Genomic DNA, 17,150 nt, shown 5'->3' on the forward strand with positions numbered 1-17,150 from the left:
TTATATGAATGTAGATTTTTTTAATTAATTTTACATATATAAGTATTTTCTTTTATTAGTTAGTTTTCATCATGGTCAAATAATTAATTATTTTTATTAACATTTCATTTTTTATTAATTTTATATATTATTGTTATTTTTATAATTATCTTTAATTATGGTATCAATTAATAATTTTTTTAGATTATTTTTTAAATTTTTATTTTTACACATTTGTAAGTTTTTTTACAATATCATTATTCACATATCTCAAAATATGCTAACATATCATTAATATAAAGATACTAGGGATTTAATAGTAAAAAATAAGAGTTAAGAAGTTTATTTAAATGAAATAGTAGTGTAATGACTTAATTAGATTATTTTAAATACTTGAAAGGTTTTTTTTTCATATTTTACCTAAATTTATTAGTTGGTTTTGAACTAATCCGATTCAAAAAAAATCACATAGTTTACTAGTTTATTATGTAAACCACAAATTCACAATAGTTCATAATAGTTTAATTACAAAACAGATCTAATTACAAATCTGAATCAATTTCAATATTGGTTCACTGGTTTAACTGATCGGACCGATGGTCCAGTCCGATTTTGATAACTATGTTCCTATTAATTGTTCTTCTAATTTTTAGGAAAAATATCTTCATTACTTATTAACTATTGTTAGGAAAACATCTTCATTACTTATTCTACCATTTTTTAGAGAAACACTCACATTATTTATTCTCTTATTTTTTAGGGAAACACTCGCATTACTTGTTCTCCAATTTTTCTTAAAGGAAACACTCTTATTACTAATTTTTCTATTTTTTAGGAAAATGCTCCCTTATTTATTTCTTTTAATATTTCTTTTATTTTTTAAGGGAATACTCACTTACCTATTCTTTTTAATAATTTCCCTATTTTTTAAGGAAATACACCCATTACTAAACTTAGCAATCTAAAACATAACACGTTGATATGACACGAATACGATATAAAAAAAAATAAGACCCAAAAGTAATGCGATTTAAAATTTTAGCAATAATTATATATAAGTGTAACAAAACAAAAAAGATGTATTTCACACTTTCATGTTGACATGAATTGTAATGCATAATTTTTATGTAAAACATTATACGAATATACGAATTTTAATATTTTACATGATACGAATAAATGAATTACCAAATCTACCCATTACCTATTCCTCTTAATTTCTTCTATTTTTTAGAGAAACACTCTCATTACTTGTTCTTTTTTTTTTGAAAATATTTTATTACTTATTCTTAAAAAAAAAAATAAAACACTTCCACTACTTATTCACCTATTTTCTCTATGAACACACTTTCATTACTTGTTCGTTTCTTTTAGAAAAATGCACATTCATACACCACATGTCTAATAGGTAACTCTTTGATTTACAATATTAAAATTTGCTTATTCTATGCATGAAACTTTCTTTGATTTGCATCAAATAATTTTCATGTAAGGGGCAATGAATCCACACATATACAGTCACAAAATATATATAATTTTTTTTCTTTTCATGAAATTTATATCATACATCTTTAAATTACAAGAACAAATATATTTTATTTTCATATATTTTTTTACTTTTTCTCTTTCATTATATTAGTGCATGAGAACTTCTTATACTAAGAATTCTCATATAGAAGGTAAAATATAGATACTTGATTTTGGTTACTAATATTTTATTTTTTAAAATTTTTTTAAAGTTATTAAAATTGAGGATAAGTTAAAACTGATGATAAGACTATTTCAGTGAAAGTTATTTTATGGAACATGTGATAAAATTATTTCAGTGAAGATTATTTTATAAAATAGCTATTCATGGAACAATGTTTTTACATAATAGTTGTTTATAGAACAAGTATTCAAGAAATAACTCCTACATAGAACAATACTTTCACAGAACAATTGTTCTTGGAATAACTTCTCAAGGAACAAGACCAACATTTTTACTGAAAACTCTTGAAATACAAATTCCTTTACTAAGAGTTATTCCACAAAAGATGCTTCATCGAATATTATTTTATCAAAAGAAAAAGTGAAAATAACCTTGGAATATGGTAAGGTTCTTGGGTTTATTCCACTATTGAAATGTTCCAGAGAGTTTGGCATGATGGATCAGATATGGAGATAGTTAAGAAGTTTCTTCTTAACCTTTTCTTGAAATATGAGTGCTTTTCATTTTCTTTTAGAACAAATAGTGAACTTTTATATTTACTATACCTATCACCAAAAACTAAATAAACTTTCATTAACAATACATTAATACCTTTTATAATAGCCAATTCTCCCATTATTCACTATTATTCATATTTAACACCTTTTATAATTGTCAATTTCACCACTATTAATATTCAATACTCAAGACCTATAAGTCATATTCTGGAAACCTATAAATAAAGAGTTTCCACAATTCATTGAGAGACTTTTGAAGACTTTTGGCAAACTTACTCAGTTCTCTTTGCAATTCTTTCTTCCTAAATCTTTTTCTCAGTCTCATTCTCTTCTTTACTCAGCCTTGTTTCACCACTTACCATCATCTGCCGTTACACTTAATATTTCAAGGTATGCTTCAATCTTCCTCTCTGCCATCTCCTGCATATTTTGTTTTACTTGTTTATAATGCTTCCTCACTTCAACTAAGAACCTCTCTACAATTACAAAGCCTCTTTTCCCATAGCGATATTTTCGTAGTCATATACTCTATATTGTATCGTAAATATTGAATGAAACAATTTGATCCGTCACCCTTGATTAGTTCACATTTTTTGTACTTTGGTTTTGTATTGAATTTTTTTTTTTTTTTTACACATAAGAGATTGCAACTTAAGAATAAAGAAAAAGGTTGCAAATATTAGAATTTGAAACTCTAAACTTATTGGATGTCATCTTTTAATGATTGCTGTATAAATCAACTAAACTAAACTTTAGAATATCTTTAATAGTTGCCCTGGATTGAATGTTTATATCTTTAATAATTGCCGATCATATTTTCTCATAAAATGCATAAACTGGTTAGAGTCAATTTCTTGGTTGAGCATTGAAATTCTTTCCATGCTCATAGAAGAAGATAAAAAATAAAAAAGAAAGATATTTATTTATGTCCAGTGAGACTATCCTCAGAACCTTCTAAATTTGAAGGTAATGTTGATATACAGATCGTGTCACTTTTCGATATCACTTTCATGTTAGGTTACTTTCGGTAGTAACATGTCAATTTTGCAAGAATCAAGTACACAAACACTGCTTCCGGCGTGAAAAATCATCCATTAAGCCCATAAATATGCAAACCAAGCAAAGCTTTACAACGACCGGAGCCTGTTGTCGATACATATATTTAGAAATCAGAATAGCTAGGTATTGCCTCCACAGCTATTTACATATATATGTGACGATCAACTTAGAAAATGGGTTAAACTAAGTATATCATCAGAATTTCAAAATGTTGATAAACTTGTATTGCTAGTGAATTTTGAATTTTTAATCATTTTAACAGACCATGGAATAAGTTTCTTTTGAATCTGTTTTACGCTCCTTTTTCTGATCCTTACAACAACTTTGGCGGAGAAACAAATCCACAATCATAGGCCTATAAAAGAACTTTCTCTTCACTCTCTTCACTCCTGGCTCTCAAATACAGTCCTCTCAGTATTAGATCAGAGATGCTTCAAATGTTTTCTTTCAGTTGATTGATTGAAATTCATGAACTGCCATTTAAAAAAAAAAAAAAAAGAAGTTCAGGGTGAGGGAAGGTTTTCTCATTAGGCAGACTGCTGGTCTTAAAGTGATTTACTTTGGATTTACAAATCATCCACTAAAGAAGATTGCTGATGGTAAGACCTCAAACCTAAGCCTTTACAAGGGAATAATGCATTGGCAATTCATGAACTGATTTATCATTATATATAGTAGTTGTTCTACATAATCACGATAAGAAAGAAGCTAAGTTGACAAAAAAGGATAATTCTAGCTTACATTTTGAAAGTTTAGTGGCATGCAGAGGCTCGGTTTACCCTTCTTTTTTATATGGTTTTAGCACAAAATAAGCAAGGACTTAAAATACAAACTTGAACATGGCTATTTACAGGAAAGATTCTCCATGCAAAAGTAGCAATATTAATAATGGTAAATGATGGTCTTGATATTGATATGAAACTAAACTGAACAAACAATTACAGAAAAATGTGATCATAACCAGCAAATTTTCAGCCTTTTGGCGTGACTTGGGATTTGTTGTCCATCCTTTTCCATCCCACAACAAGAAAAAAAAAAAATAAAAACAATTCACATATTAAAAGAGTCTTTATAATTGCTTCCATATGCCAGGTCTGGTTAATTAAAAGGGATTTCATGCTTTGTCATTTCAAAATTCTTCTTCAACACACAAATTTAAGATCATGATAAAGGCAACGAAGCAAACAATGTTTCTAGCTATATTGACAGTATGGTGGGAAGCCCAGGGTCAGTTCTCTCCACCCTTCCACATGATCATAGCAAAGGATGGATCAGGAGATTTCACCACCATCAGTGAAGGAATATCGTCTGCTCCGAGCTTCAGTTCCATTCGGTTCAATATAAAACTATCGGCAGGCATTTACGCTGAGAACATTGTCATTAACAAGGAGAAGACCAATCTGACAATTATTGGGGAGGGGATGGAAAGAACTATTATCACAGGCTGCAGAAGTAAAGATGATGGCATAAAAACATTCGAGACTGCAACCGTGGGTAAGTAAATACAGGAGAAGCAGAAGACATCTGTAATTCGGTATTAAAAGGTTTTGAATTTGTTTTTAGGCTTTTTTTCATGATTCTTGAATATATGAACAAGATGAAATATCGTGCTCATATATGAATGAATGCACAGACACATCAAACCATGTAAGATGTATATATGGCTGACGATATTTAAATATCAATATATGTCAGAGATAAATGGTGATGGATTTGTTGCTTCGGGCATAACTTTCCGGAATACTGCTGGCCCAGAGAAACAGCAAGCAGTGGCGTTGCTAACTAAAGCCAGCCACTTGGCCTTTTACAAGTGTAGCATAATTGCTTTCCAGGATACTCTTTATGCCAAAAGAGGATATCAATTTTTCAGAGAGTGCGAGATTTACGGGACGGTGGATTTCATTTTTGGTGATGCAACGGCCGTGTTCCAGAGTTGCTACATATCTGCTCGGAAGCCACTAGCTGGGCAATCGAACACCGTGACAGCCCAAGGACGAGAAGTTTCCGCTGGACAAGGAGGTTTCGTGATCCATAACTGCATAATTACTGCAACTTCAGAACTGATCGCATCCGAGTATCCTGTAAAAACCTACTTAGGCAGGCCCTGGAGAGATTTTGCTAGAACTGTTGTCATGCAGAGTTACCTGGACAACAGTATCGATCCTCAAGGCTGGCTGGAGTTTGACAGCAGAAGCTCGGACTTGGATTTATACTATGCAGAATATGATAACAGAGGTCCTGGTTCAGCAACAAATGATAGAGTGAAGTGGAAAGGATTCAGGGTCATCGACTCCATAGAAGCTTATCAATTTACAGTCAGGGAATTTATCCATGGTGACATGTGGATTCCAGCAACAGGAGTTCCGTATACTCCAGATTTCATAGACTGGTCTGGTTCTCTCAGGCGTAGCTTTTCGAGTTGTAAGGTATTTGTTCTCCTTGTCAGCATACTGACAACACTACCAATTTAGTATCAAGCATGCTTGTAATATTCAGCAAGTAGAACCTAATACACACCTTAGAGTAACTTATCTGTTGTGATTTTGTACGTTAAAATTGATTCTTCCTTTATCACTAAGAAGAACCCTTTCCCGCCCTTTTTCTTTTTAACTAATTCAGGATTAATTGCACGTAATTTCTCTCGTTCGTGTAGGAGGTTCTGTGTTTTATTATAGGTACGTTCCGAGGGTTTGAATGTTTATGGCTAGAAACGTATATGCTACTTTTATGTTGATCATGAAACAAATTTGCTGCTTTATATTTATGCCAATTGTGCTATGTACTACATGATGAATTTGATATATAAAAAAATGAGATCTTAAATTCCTTATAATCATGTAATTAAAGGAAGAGGCATTGCAAACAAAATAAAAATGATAGTTAAATATTCATTTGGTGCTTGTACTATAAATATTTTGTTAGTTTTATATTTTAAAAAATAAAATTTACATTAAAATTCTTAAATTCTTATTTATTATACACATTTGGAATTAATATTATTAGTTAAATTATTAATGTAATATAAATATTTAATAACATCATAACACGTGATAATAAAATATCATATTATTAGTGAGTTTATCTTCATATTATCATTAAAAATTTAAAAAAATTTTTAAAAAATCAAAATATAAAATTTATTTTTTATTTAAAATTTAAAAAATTATAAAAAGAAAAAGGAAAAGAAAAGAATCGAAGAAATGGGGGAGGAGCAGGAAGAGTATGGAAGGGAAGAGTGGGTGCCAATCTGGCTTGTTTTTGCCAGATATTTGTGTCCTTTTCATCTTTGTTAGCTAGTTTTGGTGGAGTTTTAGGTCATCTTGTTGCTTGTAGAACAAGAAAAGGAACGGGACATGGGGTCTACCGTCTAGAGCTATTATCCTATCATTGTGATAACAATAATAGGTTTTTTTTTTTGGTTGATTCTCTCTATGTTCTAATATTTATGTTCATTTCTTTTGAATTTTGAGATTTTGCACAAATCTTGGGGTTTTGGAGGGTTTTTCCTTATTTGCTACTTCTGATGTCTGATTTTGATGCTAATTTTTTTTGTTGTTTTTCAAGATTTTCAATATTCAAGTGGATTGATTAAATCATTATTTTTTATTTTGAATGATATTTGAGGCATTTGTAGTTTGATTTATTGACTTCCTTTTGTTAAATATAAAATTATTTCATTAATTTTTGTGGTCTTTGTCTAGTACATGAAAATATTAAAGAAAAAGAAAATATCGAGAAAAATTAAGAAAAAAAAAAAAGAAAGAATTTGTGATGCATGGGAAAATAAGGATAATATTTTTTTATATTTATTTCTTATCTAAAACGTAAAAAAAAAAAAAAAAAAGAGTACTTCAAACATAAAATCAACGTAAAGATTTATTGAGAAAATTATTCATTGTTCATTGTTTTGATATGTTCTATATTCTTGACTTTTGAGGTTTTCTTTTTTATGCTAGAGACTTAAATTTATCTTAGTAGAGTTTTTTTCACTATCTCTATTAATATATATATAAATATATATAAGGTCTTTTAATTTAGTTTTTTTTTACTATATATATAAGGTTTTTTAAAAATTTTATTAATTTTTTAATGCTGATGTGGTGATAAACCTATTAATGATGTGGCATTTTGTTGCCTCCCGACGTCCTTTAGAAAAATAACGTCCGGAGCGAATGAAACGAGAATATCTTCGGCAAGGCAAGCAAGATGCAACAGAGCATAGTTTTGATGGACTATATTGATTGGCTCTTGGCCCATCAGAGAATGACTCTTCACCAAGTTTTGCACATCCTGCCGAATCCTCTGCGTTCCCTGTCGCCTCAGCATATAACTTTGACTCCAATTTTTGGATGACTTGAGGAAGTATTACAACTGTAGCATCCCCATATTGTTGCGAGCAAATATTGAGAATATCCTTAAGAGCAGGATTTGTTGTTCGACTTAGCAATCGATCTATTTGAGCTTAAATCATCCTCCGCCTTTTTAAGGGTGATATCAAGGACGATATGAGCAAGGCCTTTGGTGTCTCCGGTAGAGCTTCATGGTCGTGGATCTGATCTTAGAGTAGAAAAGCAGAGCTCGGTGTCTTTGGTTTTCTTGCATGTTTCGTCTATCAAATCCGCTCTTACCGACATCAAAGACAATGTCAAAACTATGAGCGGGAAAAGATCTGCCAATTTCAAAGACGAGATCTTTGAAACACAAATTGAAGATCCTGACTAACGCTGCTTACTAAAGACGTAAATAATATATTAATATTTATAAATTATTTAAATTTGATTAAAATATAATTTAAATTTGATTCGATTATTATAAAATTAAACTCAAATAATTTGATTTATTAATCGAACCAAATTTAAACATTCTTATATCCCATTCGAATTATTTATGAATCTAATCAAATTTTTATATTTTAATATTTTTTAATTGATAAATTCAAGTTTGAACTCTAATATATATAATCGAATTTTTATTGAATATAAAAATCGAACTTATTTTTACATATTAATTAAATCTAATCGAGTGAACTCAAGTAATTTAATTTTTCTCTTGAATCGAATTTGAACTAAATAAATAAAATTTGATCAATTATCCCCTTACTACAACCCAACTAGCAGAGCAAGAGACTAGAACTACGCCGAAGGGAAAACCGAAAGGCAAGGAAACGGTACAAGTCCTACCCTTTACTGATTACTTCATTTTCATTACATCAATTCTGGTTCGGGGAAAAACAATCAAAAGCCATGGGACAAGACTAACCAAATTTGGGTGTTTCTTTTATCATCAACACATGCTAACAATGGCGGGAAAGACATATTCATCATTCGGGATCAGGATATTATATCAGGTCATTTTCTGCAGAAATATCCCCAATTTTGGAAGGATTAAGTAGTAAACTTATGTCACAACAAATTGCTGTACTAACTAAACTGTACAATAGCTCCAGCTTGTCCTACAACGGTTCATATATACAGAAATCAGCATAGCCAGGCATCGCATCAAAATTTGTTTACATAATCGCATCAAAATTTGTTTACATAAATATCAAGAAGACCAATTGTTTACGGCATGTAAAATACCACATTGGCAACATCATCTGGCAACTTTCCTAGTTTCTTCCCCTACGGAACCAGAAACCTGCTGTTCTACCAAACTGCATAATCAACATGTAACATTCAGAAAATCCATTCCTTGCATTTTATGATCACCATGCACAAAAGATGGGCACCTCTTTAACTGATATTGGGAATGGATTATTTATACAAAAAAATTAGGGAATGGAGAGAGTGAGAGAATATGAACCTAGGAGGATCATGGTCATGTTTTTCAGTCGTAGGAAACTTTTTGTAAAATTGAACAGCAATCAAGCCTTCACTCGAGCCAACTGCTGCTGCAGGAGACCTCTCTAACATCACACTTCCACTGCGTCTGGAACATATACCTGCAAGCAGTTTTGACAGATGTCAGAAATTCCTTCACAGAAGGAAAATTTTGGATTCCGAACCTCAAATTTTCCACACAAAGAAGGGGAAGACAACTTGGTTAGCAGTTGGTTGGTACATCGATGGATAACTAAAGCACTTGCAAAATACATAAAATGCTTGTCATGTTTCATAGGAAGAGACAGAAATACAGGAGCTAAAAGTAAACAAGCTTTGAAGCCACAATTTGAGCTGAAGCATGCTCTCTTTTGTACTATCATGAAACATTCATGACAAGAAATGGAAAAGAGTTATTCCCGAAAGTATACTTTGTCTAGGAATCAAAGTTTTCAAGCTTGATGATAATGGCTTAAAGAATTGGTGACAGTAATTGACCAAAAATGATACAGCAAGGACTTAAAGAATTCCCAATATGAAAAGCCGATTATGATCTTTTGTTAAGCGGATAAAGATCTCTCACAATTAAGCAAGAAAAAAAACAAGGTGAAAGCAACCTTGACAGATGTCAACTCACCAACATGTTCTTCTCAGTCTAATTTGGAAAATATTAATACTCCTGTTCATGGCTCAAGAATTTTCTAAATTGGAAAAAAAATTCGTACTTCTACAGCAAGAAACTTCATATAGCATTCCAAATATTCCCTTTATGACAATTTCTCAGCAATTTAAGGTTCTTAACTCCAGACAAACATTTTAATAGAGTTGATGCAGTTTTTTTCCATTTTGCTTTTCCTTGTTCGAGTGAATGCTTGTCCTTTTATTTTACAGATGATTTTACAATACTTAGGAAATCATGGAGGTGTTCAAATTGCTTCATCTTATCTATCATAGCATGACAATGCACAATTATAATTGCAACAACCCCGGATCATAATGTCATTAGACTAGACATAGTTGAAACAGAGAAAACTCGGCAACAAAGTGTAAGAATCAAAATATATGTGATTATACAAATTAAGTTCATTCAGCAAGCTAAATCTTTCTCTAATAGTTGAAAACCATGTCTCTCCAACAAAGTTATTTGTGAAATTTGAGAAATGAGAGGTTATTAAAATTTGAAACAGAATAAACTAAGGAAGTTTGTTATTTGCCAAATTAACATGCTTCACCCCCCAGACAGACTTTCATCATACCTGGCAGTCCATAAAAGTTTATACTAGCAGACAACAGATTTTAGCCACTGTAATTAAATAGGAGCCTAAAATTTGTCCATGTTAGGAAGAGAATAATTGCTATTTAGGGTTCTTAATTTCTTATTGGAACTCAGAAGATGTCAAATACCATGAAAGAATATGACTAGGCAAAAAAGAACTGTGATGACCATAGCAGAAAGGCTACTGCTTGTTGATGAAGCCCTTGCTGCCTTCATTTTCTTCTTTGCTTTAATTTGTTTCATCCTGGCACGTTTTCTCATGGCAAGTTCAGTAATCTCCCTCACCAATTTCTGGTCTACAGCATCCAACAATGGACCTTTTGGAGGCCGTGGTGGCTTGGGAGGCTTCCTAGGGCTTGTCTTCTTATACTTATCTTCTGGGGAGTTCTTATTCACAAGGGCCATGAGTTCATGATTCTCTTGTTCTGAATTCTTGTCTGCCAAGAACTCCATATTCTCACCCTCAACTGCACCAAAACTTGAGGAACTACCACACGAGTTTATGCCACATTCACCCTTGCCTATTCTATCAAAAGTCAAAAGATCACTCCAAAATGTACTCAAAGTTCTCTTTGTTTGTATATTGGATGAAACATCATCTTTGGTTCTTTCATCTTCACTGGTAGTCCCACCACTTTCAAGATCTACTTCAATATCTCTTTGTCTTGCAAACAAGTGATCCATTCAAAGAAAACTTTTAATTCCTCCCTACCCTTAACTTACCTTCCCCACTTCAGATATACTAAAGTTCAATCCTGTCTACATGAATTAATCCTTCATTTCACATAAATCTCATCGGGGATAGTTCTCACCAAATTAAAGACAAAACTCCACCACACAATACAGCTAAAGTTTGAAACTTTTGATCCAATCACAGCCTCAACTTTGAGCAAGCAATAAATCCTGCATTTGTCAATGGAACAACACATATTAGTAGTAGAAAATATAGGAAAACAAGAGGTCGATTGAAATGTTAACTTGGAGGACAAAAAGAAGGTAAGTTTAAGAGTTGAACGGCAAAAGTTTCATCATCCGAGACAGAATGGTACAAAGAAAAGGACTTAAATAAGTTATTTATCTTTTAACTCACCAGAAAACCAATAAAGCTTGAAATTTGAAATTTTTTTTCTTCTTTTTCTCGGCAGCCAGAGATGAGATAACAATCAGCTCCCAGCCTCTACGTTATAATGAAGCTCCAAAAATCGATTAAAAAAAAAGTAAAAATAAAGGCAAAAAAAATGAAACAGGGAATAAACCCAGAAATACTCAGACACCCTTTAAGATAAAACCCCAGAAAACATGGGAAAAATACACCGCCGACAAAGGAGAAAACAATTCAACGTAAACGCAGAGACACACCTAAGAAAACAGAGGAAAAATGGACGTGCCTTTCGTGAAACAAAAACGTGGTTAATTCGATGTCTACAAGAACCATAAACTGAGAATTCTTCGTTGATTTCGTCTAGCTTTTATCTTCAAACCGAAGCTTGGCCAACTCAGCGTACGCACATTATTATATTCATAACAAGACAATAAACAAAAGCAGATTTAGTATTCTAGGGACCGAAAGGAATTTTAAAACAAAAAAAAAAAAAAAAAGGTTTTTGTGAAGATAGTAAAATACTAAAATTAAAAATAAACAAAGGTAACAGGGTTTTTTTTTTTTTTTTTGGTTAGCTGAATCCGGAAAAGTAGGCGTTGGTTTTGTTTGACTATTAAAAAGCAAATTTTCAATAGTTAATTGAAATTATTGAAATTTTTAAATTGATTTTTTAATAAAAATATTTTTTAATATCATAAATAATGTTGAATTAAATTAAAATGTTTTGGTAATTGAATATTAAAATTCTCTTATAAATATATTGATTATAAACTTATTAATTAATTCAATACTTAAATAATTATTTATCTTTTAAATATCATTATTTGAAATTAATTATATTAAAATTTAGTACAATATTTAATTTAATAAAAATATTATTCTTCAAAAAGGTTATTCTTTAGATTTAATACAATATTTGATTTAATAAAAACATTATTAATCAATTCATAAAATTAATTTAAAAGATTATCTCCTTTATATTCATGTTATGATTTTTGTTAACATCAAATTCAATCCTTCGTATCAATTGGTTACCTCAAAAGAGAATATTTATCAAAAAAATCACTTTTGAAGAAAATAATCAACTAAAAATTAGAATTATTCTTGCCAACCATCTATATATCAACATAAATGTCAATTTGTTTTTATTATAAATTTAAACACGAGTAAAAAAACTTTACATGTATTAGTTGATAACGTTTATAATTTCATTTTATCCATGAGGCTTAAGCTTACCCTTATCCACATTGCAACAAAAGGATAAAAAAATTCATCAAAACAAATTGGGTAGTGAAGCGAATCTTTTTTTTTTTTTCTTTTATGTTTATCTTTTCTAAAAGGATAATGATATAAATAATTCTTCAATTATTTTGAAATATCTAATATAATATTTAAATTTTAAAAATTTTTATTATGGTATCTGAAATATAAATTTTTTTAATTAATGTGATACTCGTGTGATTAACTCTAAATGATGATATTAACAAATAGTTCTTCAAATATCACATTAATTAACATATTTATAATTCAAGTAATATCTTAAAATTTTTTTAAATGTAAGTATTATATTAAATATCTTACTATAATTCAAACTATTCCTGAAATTATTCTTCTTCTAAACTACAATGCATTCATGTTGGAATATCTATTCATTTCATCACTACAAATTCTTAGTATATGATGAAATGTTATCTTATTCTTTAATTTTAATATTCCAAAAAGATAAAAAAATAATAGAAGAAAATGAAAAAGAAATGGACTCTAACTAGAGAGGAATAAAAGAAGATCTAGGAAATCTATTTTAGCTACAAAGATCATAAATCTTGATCTTGATTATGGTTTAAGTGTAATGAATACGGTTGCAACAGCAAAAGGTGAACTTGAATTGGCAAATGAGCATCTCATATTGGTTCAAAGCAGAATTGGATTGAAAAAATGCTATAAAATTGGGCCAAAGGAATAAAGAAAAGAATTCTAAAAGGATGACTAAGCTTGTACAGCTATCAGGACAATTAGAATAAGCTGAGCTAGAAAAAATTAGTTAGTGAGCTAAAATTCTAATAGCTGTTAGAACTTTTATTAGATCGTTGTATTCTACAACAACATCATGATGTAATTGAGCCCTATATATGAAAGCATTGTAATAAGATGAATCAAGAGTAAGAAAAATATCTTTACTCTATTCCTTTTTGGTCTCTCTTCCTATTTATGATTTTACTCTTTTTATTCTTTTTTCATTAGCAACCCTTAAATTCATCTTTCCAAAACAAATTTGGTATTAGAGCTTAAATGATCCACTAAATCAATATGGGAAAGCAAAACAGATTTAAGTTTATGGCGAAAGCCATAAGAAACACCATGTATGAGCAACTTCAGGCTGTACATACCCAATTAGAGAAGTTAAAAGTTATAAATACCACTATTCCTAAATGGTGGGAGGATCAAAGAAGGATTCTAGAAGCTGAAATTGATGAGAATCAAGCTAAAATTGATGAAAACCAGAGTTATACTACTCATGTTTTTAAGATGTTAAATAAAAAACTAGCAACATAAAGCTAATCTAAATCAAAGGGAACCAATAGCAATCAACCAACATCAATTTCTCAACCAAAAAAGGAAAGTAAATCTTATTGCTACTTTTCATAATGACTACAAGTGCACGGATCGTAATCAAGTAATAATAGTGATTAAAAGTATAATATTGTTCCCACGAGGATTATAAAATTAAATTTTTAAGTAGATTTCAATTACCAAAATTGATAAACTAAACTCTTATATCTAAACTAATGAAACTTTTATTTGAATTGCAATAAAAAGTAAAGAAAGATTGTGTAGGCCTAGATCTACTTAACCAACTGTCCATTGGCAAACATTAGATTTGACTTATAGAACTATATCTAAAAAACAAAGAATGAAAACTTGAAAACAATAAAAAATTGGGATTGTCGAAACTTGGAATAGCATAAAAGATAGAAGCAACAAAGATTGCATAAAATGCGAATGCTTGTATTGAATAAAAGACTATGGTTGAATACTATGAACAATAAAAAAAAGTTGAAAAATCGATTGCAACAAAGAAAGCTTTTAAAAAAAATAGATCTTGAAATTAAAAATACTTTATTGAAAAAAATTAAGAAAACAAAAGGCTTTTTGTAATGGCTAATCTATCAACTTAGCCTAATACAAAAAACGAAAAACCTAAAAAGAGCTAAAAATCTAAAGAAACTAGAGAAAACTAAAAAGAAAATAGAAAAATGGAATGTGAGATGTAGGATACAAGAGTGAACCCTCCTATTTATACTATTAGGTTTGGCTAAAGGCAGAGATAATGCTCACAAGTTCAAGTCTATCAAAACACCAAAAAAATGAGATTTATCTTAATCTTCTTATGTTGGTCAAACATGGGATTCTTCAATCTTGGAGAGTCTTGGTTGATCATGCTACCTTAGGATTCATTTTAGACGTTGATCTTGCATGGCATACATCTTAATCATGTAATCTTGTATATTCGTCTATGATTGGATTCCAAGACCATGTTGTTTTTCATCCAAACTTTTTAGATTTATCTTGCACAAATCCTTTTTTAATACAACTCCTTGAATGGTGATAAAAAAAAGTCATGGTTGAATAAAATCTTCTTTGGTCGAATGCTTTAGAGTCTTTCCTTAATCAAAACTCTTCAAATATCACATTTGCATTAAGAAGTCCTCTTAAATATAGGAAAACCAAATCCATGTAGGAGTCATCTTGCCCTTAGGATTTCCACTTCAGGTCAAATTTGGTTCCAACCTTACATGCTTGGCCAAATATTACATAAATTGAACTTGTCATAATCTTGCATGATCCATTATCTGAAAATGAATAGAAATTCTACTCTAAGTAAAAAAAACATGTAGATAAAGAAAATAAACATTAAAAGCAGCAAATTTAACCCAATTTAATTTTTTTCAACCAAATTAAACTTATAAATCTCTATATTTTAAAGTGCTATCAAAATCTCATATTGAAGTGACTGTTATTGATGAAGAAGTAAAATTTACTTTCGATCCAAAGAACTTGGGATTTTAACTAAAAACAAGTTTGAACCGTGTTATTTTCAACCAAACTTTAATACAAAAAACCCATTTGCTACCATGAACGCATTTACACCTAAACCCAAGGTTAAATTGCCATGTTTTGAAAGAACTAGCCCTAAAGGATGGTTAAAGAAATGTCATAAATATTTTGCTATTTTCTCTATTGCTGACCACTAAAAGCTGAAAGTGGTTGCAATGTACCGGACAAGCAATGCTAAGATATGGTTCGATGAATATTTTATTTAAAAGCCATGGTTTACATGGGACGAGTTTATTGTTGATCTTTGTTAAAGGATTTATGATAAAACCTACATTGATATGGTTGAAGAATTCAACAAGCTATTTCAAAAAATGACTGTGGAAGATTACTGTGAAAGGTTTAAAGAACTTAAGCCTTGTATACTTCAATTTAATCCTTATATGGTGGAAGGCTATTTTGTATCTAATTTCATCAGTAGGTTGAAAAAGGACTAAAGCTTAGAGTGAAGGCCAATAAGCCTAACAGTTTGGCTACAACTTATAGATTGGCAAAGCTACAAGAACTTTTTATGGAATAAGAAATAGAAAATACAAGTTAACCATCAGGACTAGTTTTCTCATAAACAATTACCAAAAGTACAAACCACTCAGCAACACTACAAACCCTACCCTTAAAACCTCCAACATACCACAGACATTTTTAAACAAAAAAACTTTCATAGAATAGAGAAAGGCTTAGAATTTATGTTTAAATGTGGTTACAAATTCATTCCAAGGTATATATGTAAGACCAGACAGTTAAACCTGATTTTAGTAGAAGAAAACAATGTTAAAAGTGAATCTATCGATCAAATATAACCTAATGTTGAACCAGAAATAGCAAATGAATCAACTAAGCAAGAAGATAGTTTAGAGATATCTATAAATGCCTTAATTGGAAATGTTGGTCACAATACCTTAAAGATTCAAGGAAATATTAGTGGCAAGCCATTTAGTGTGCTTATTGATAATGGTAGCACTTAGTTTTGTTATTTCTCGATGGGCTAAGGATGGATTGAAAATTGACGAAACTAATCCCTTGAAAAACATAATGGCCAATGGGGATAAGCTTTATAGTTTTGCTAAATGCAAATAGCTAGAATGGATTATGCAAAGGCATAAATTCATTCATGATTTAAAGTTACTTCTATGGAATGTAGTAATATGGTGTTAGAAGTGGACTAGATGAGAAAGGACAATCCTATGATTTTTTATTTCAATAATTTGTCTATGCTTTTCAAAAATATAAGAAGCAAGTTACCTTGAAAGCTAGCCAGACTCATGCGAATTTAAAGCTTATCATTGGAAAAAAGCTATAAAAGTTGGCTACTAAAGATCTTGAGATGGTAGAAAAGATGTATATGCTCAGTATGGACTATAGTCACTCACACACCCCAAAACTACAAAAACTATCGCTTACCTATGTTAGTATATTTGAAAAACCAAAAAAATTCCTCTAGTAAAGTAGCAAGACCACTACATACCATCGAAACTTGGTTTCCAACCATTCAACCTAAGACCCTATAGGTTCCCACATTACTAAAAGTTATAGATAAAAAAATAAATCTTTGAAATGCTACCAGTTTCTATCATACAAACCAACAAAAGTTTAT

General features: G+C 30.4%; 1 protein-coding gene and 1 pseudogene across 1 annotated transcript; one reads left to right on the forward strand and one right to left on the reverse strand.

Annotated features, from left to right (window-relative positions):
• Nucleotides 1–4,409: 4,409 nt before the first annotated feature.
• Nucleotides 4,410–5,717, forward strand: LOC111283313 (pectinesterase pseudogene; annotated as a pseudogene).
• Nucleotides 5,718–8,635: 2,918 nt separating this feature from the next.
• LOC111283988 (uncharacterized) lies at nt 8,636–11,886 on the reverse strand. The gene is made up of 4 exons (XM_022872696.2): nt 11,432–11,886; nt 10,470–11,244; nt 9,049–9,187; nt 8,636–8,899 (listed from the first exon to the last, which is right to left on the reverse strand). Exons 2-4 carry the CDS (start codon nt 11,023–11,025, stop codon nt 8,839–8,841), a joined length of 756 nt encoding a protein of 251 aa, XP_022728431.1. The 5' UTR covers nt 11,026–11,244; nt 11,432–11,886; the 3' UTR covers nt 8,636–8,838.
• Nucleotides 11,887–17,150: the final 5,264 nt, after the last annotated feature.

Source organism: Durio zibethinus, chromosome 3 (genome assembly GCF_047325235.1).
Source record: "Durio zibethinus cultivar Kanyao isolate XHJ-2024 chromosome 3, ASM4732523v1, whole genome shotgun sequence".
NCBI lineage: Eukaryota > Viridiplantae > Streptophyta > Magnoliopsida > Malvales > Malvaceae > Durio > Durio zibethinus.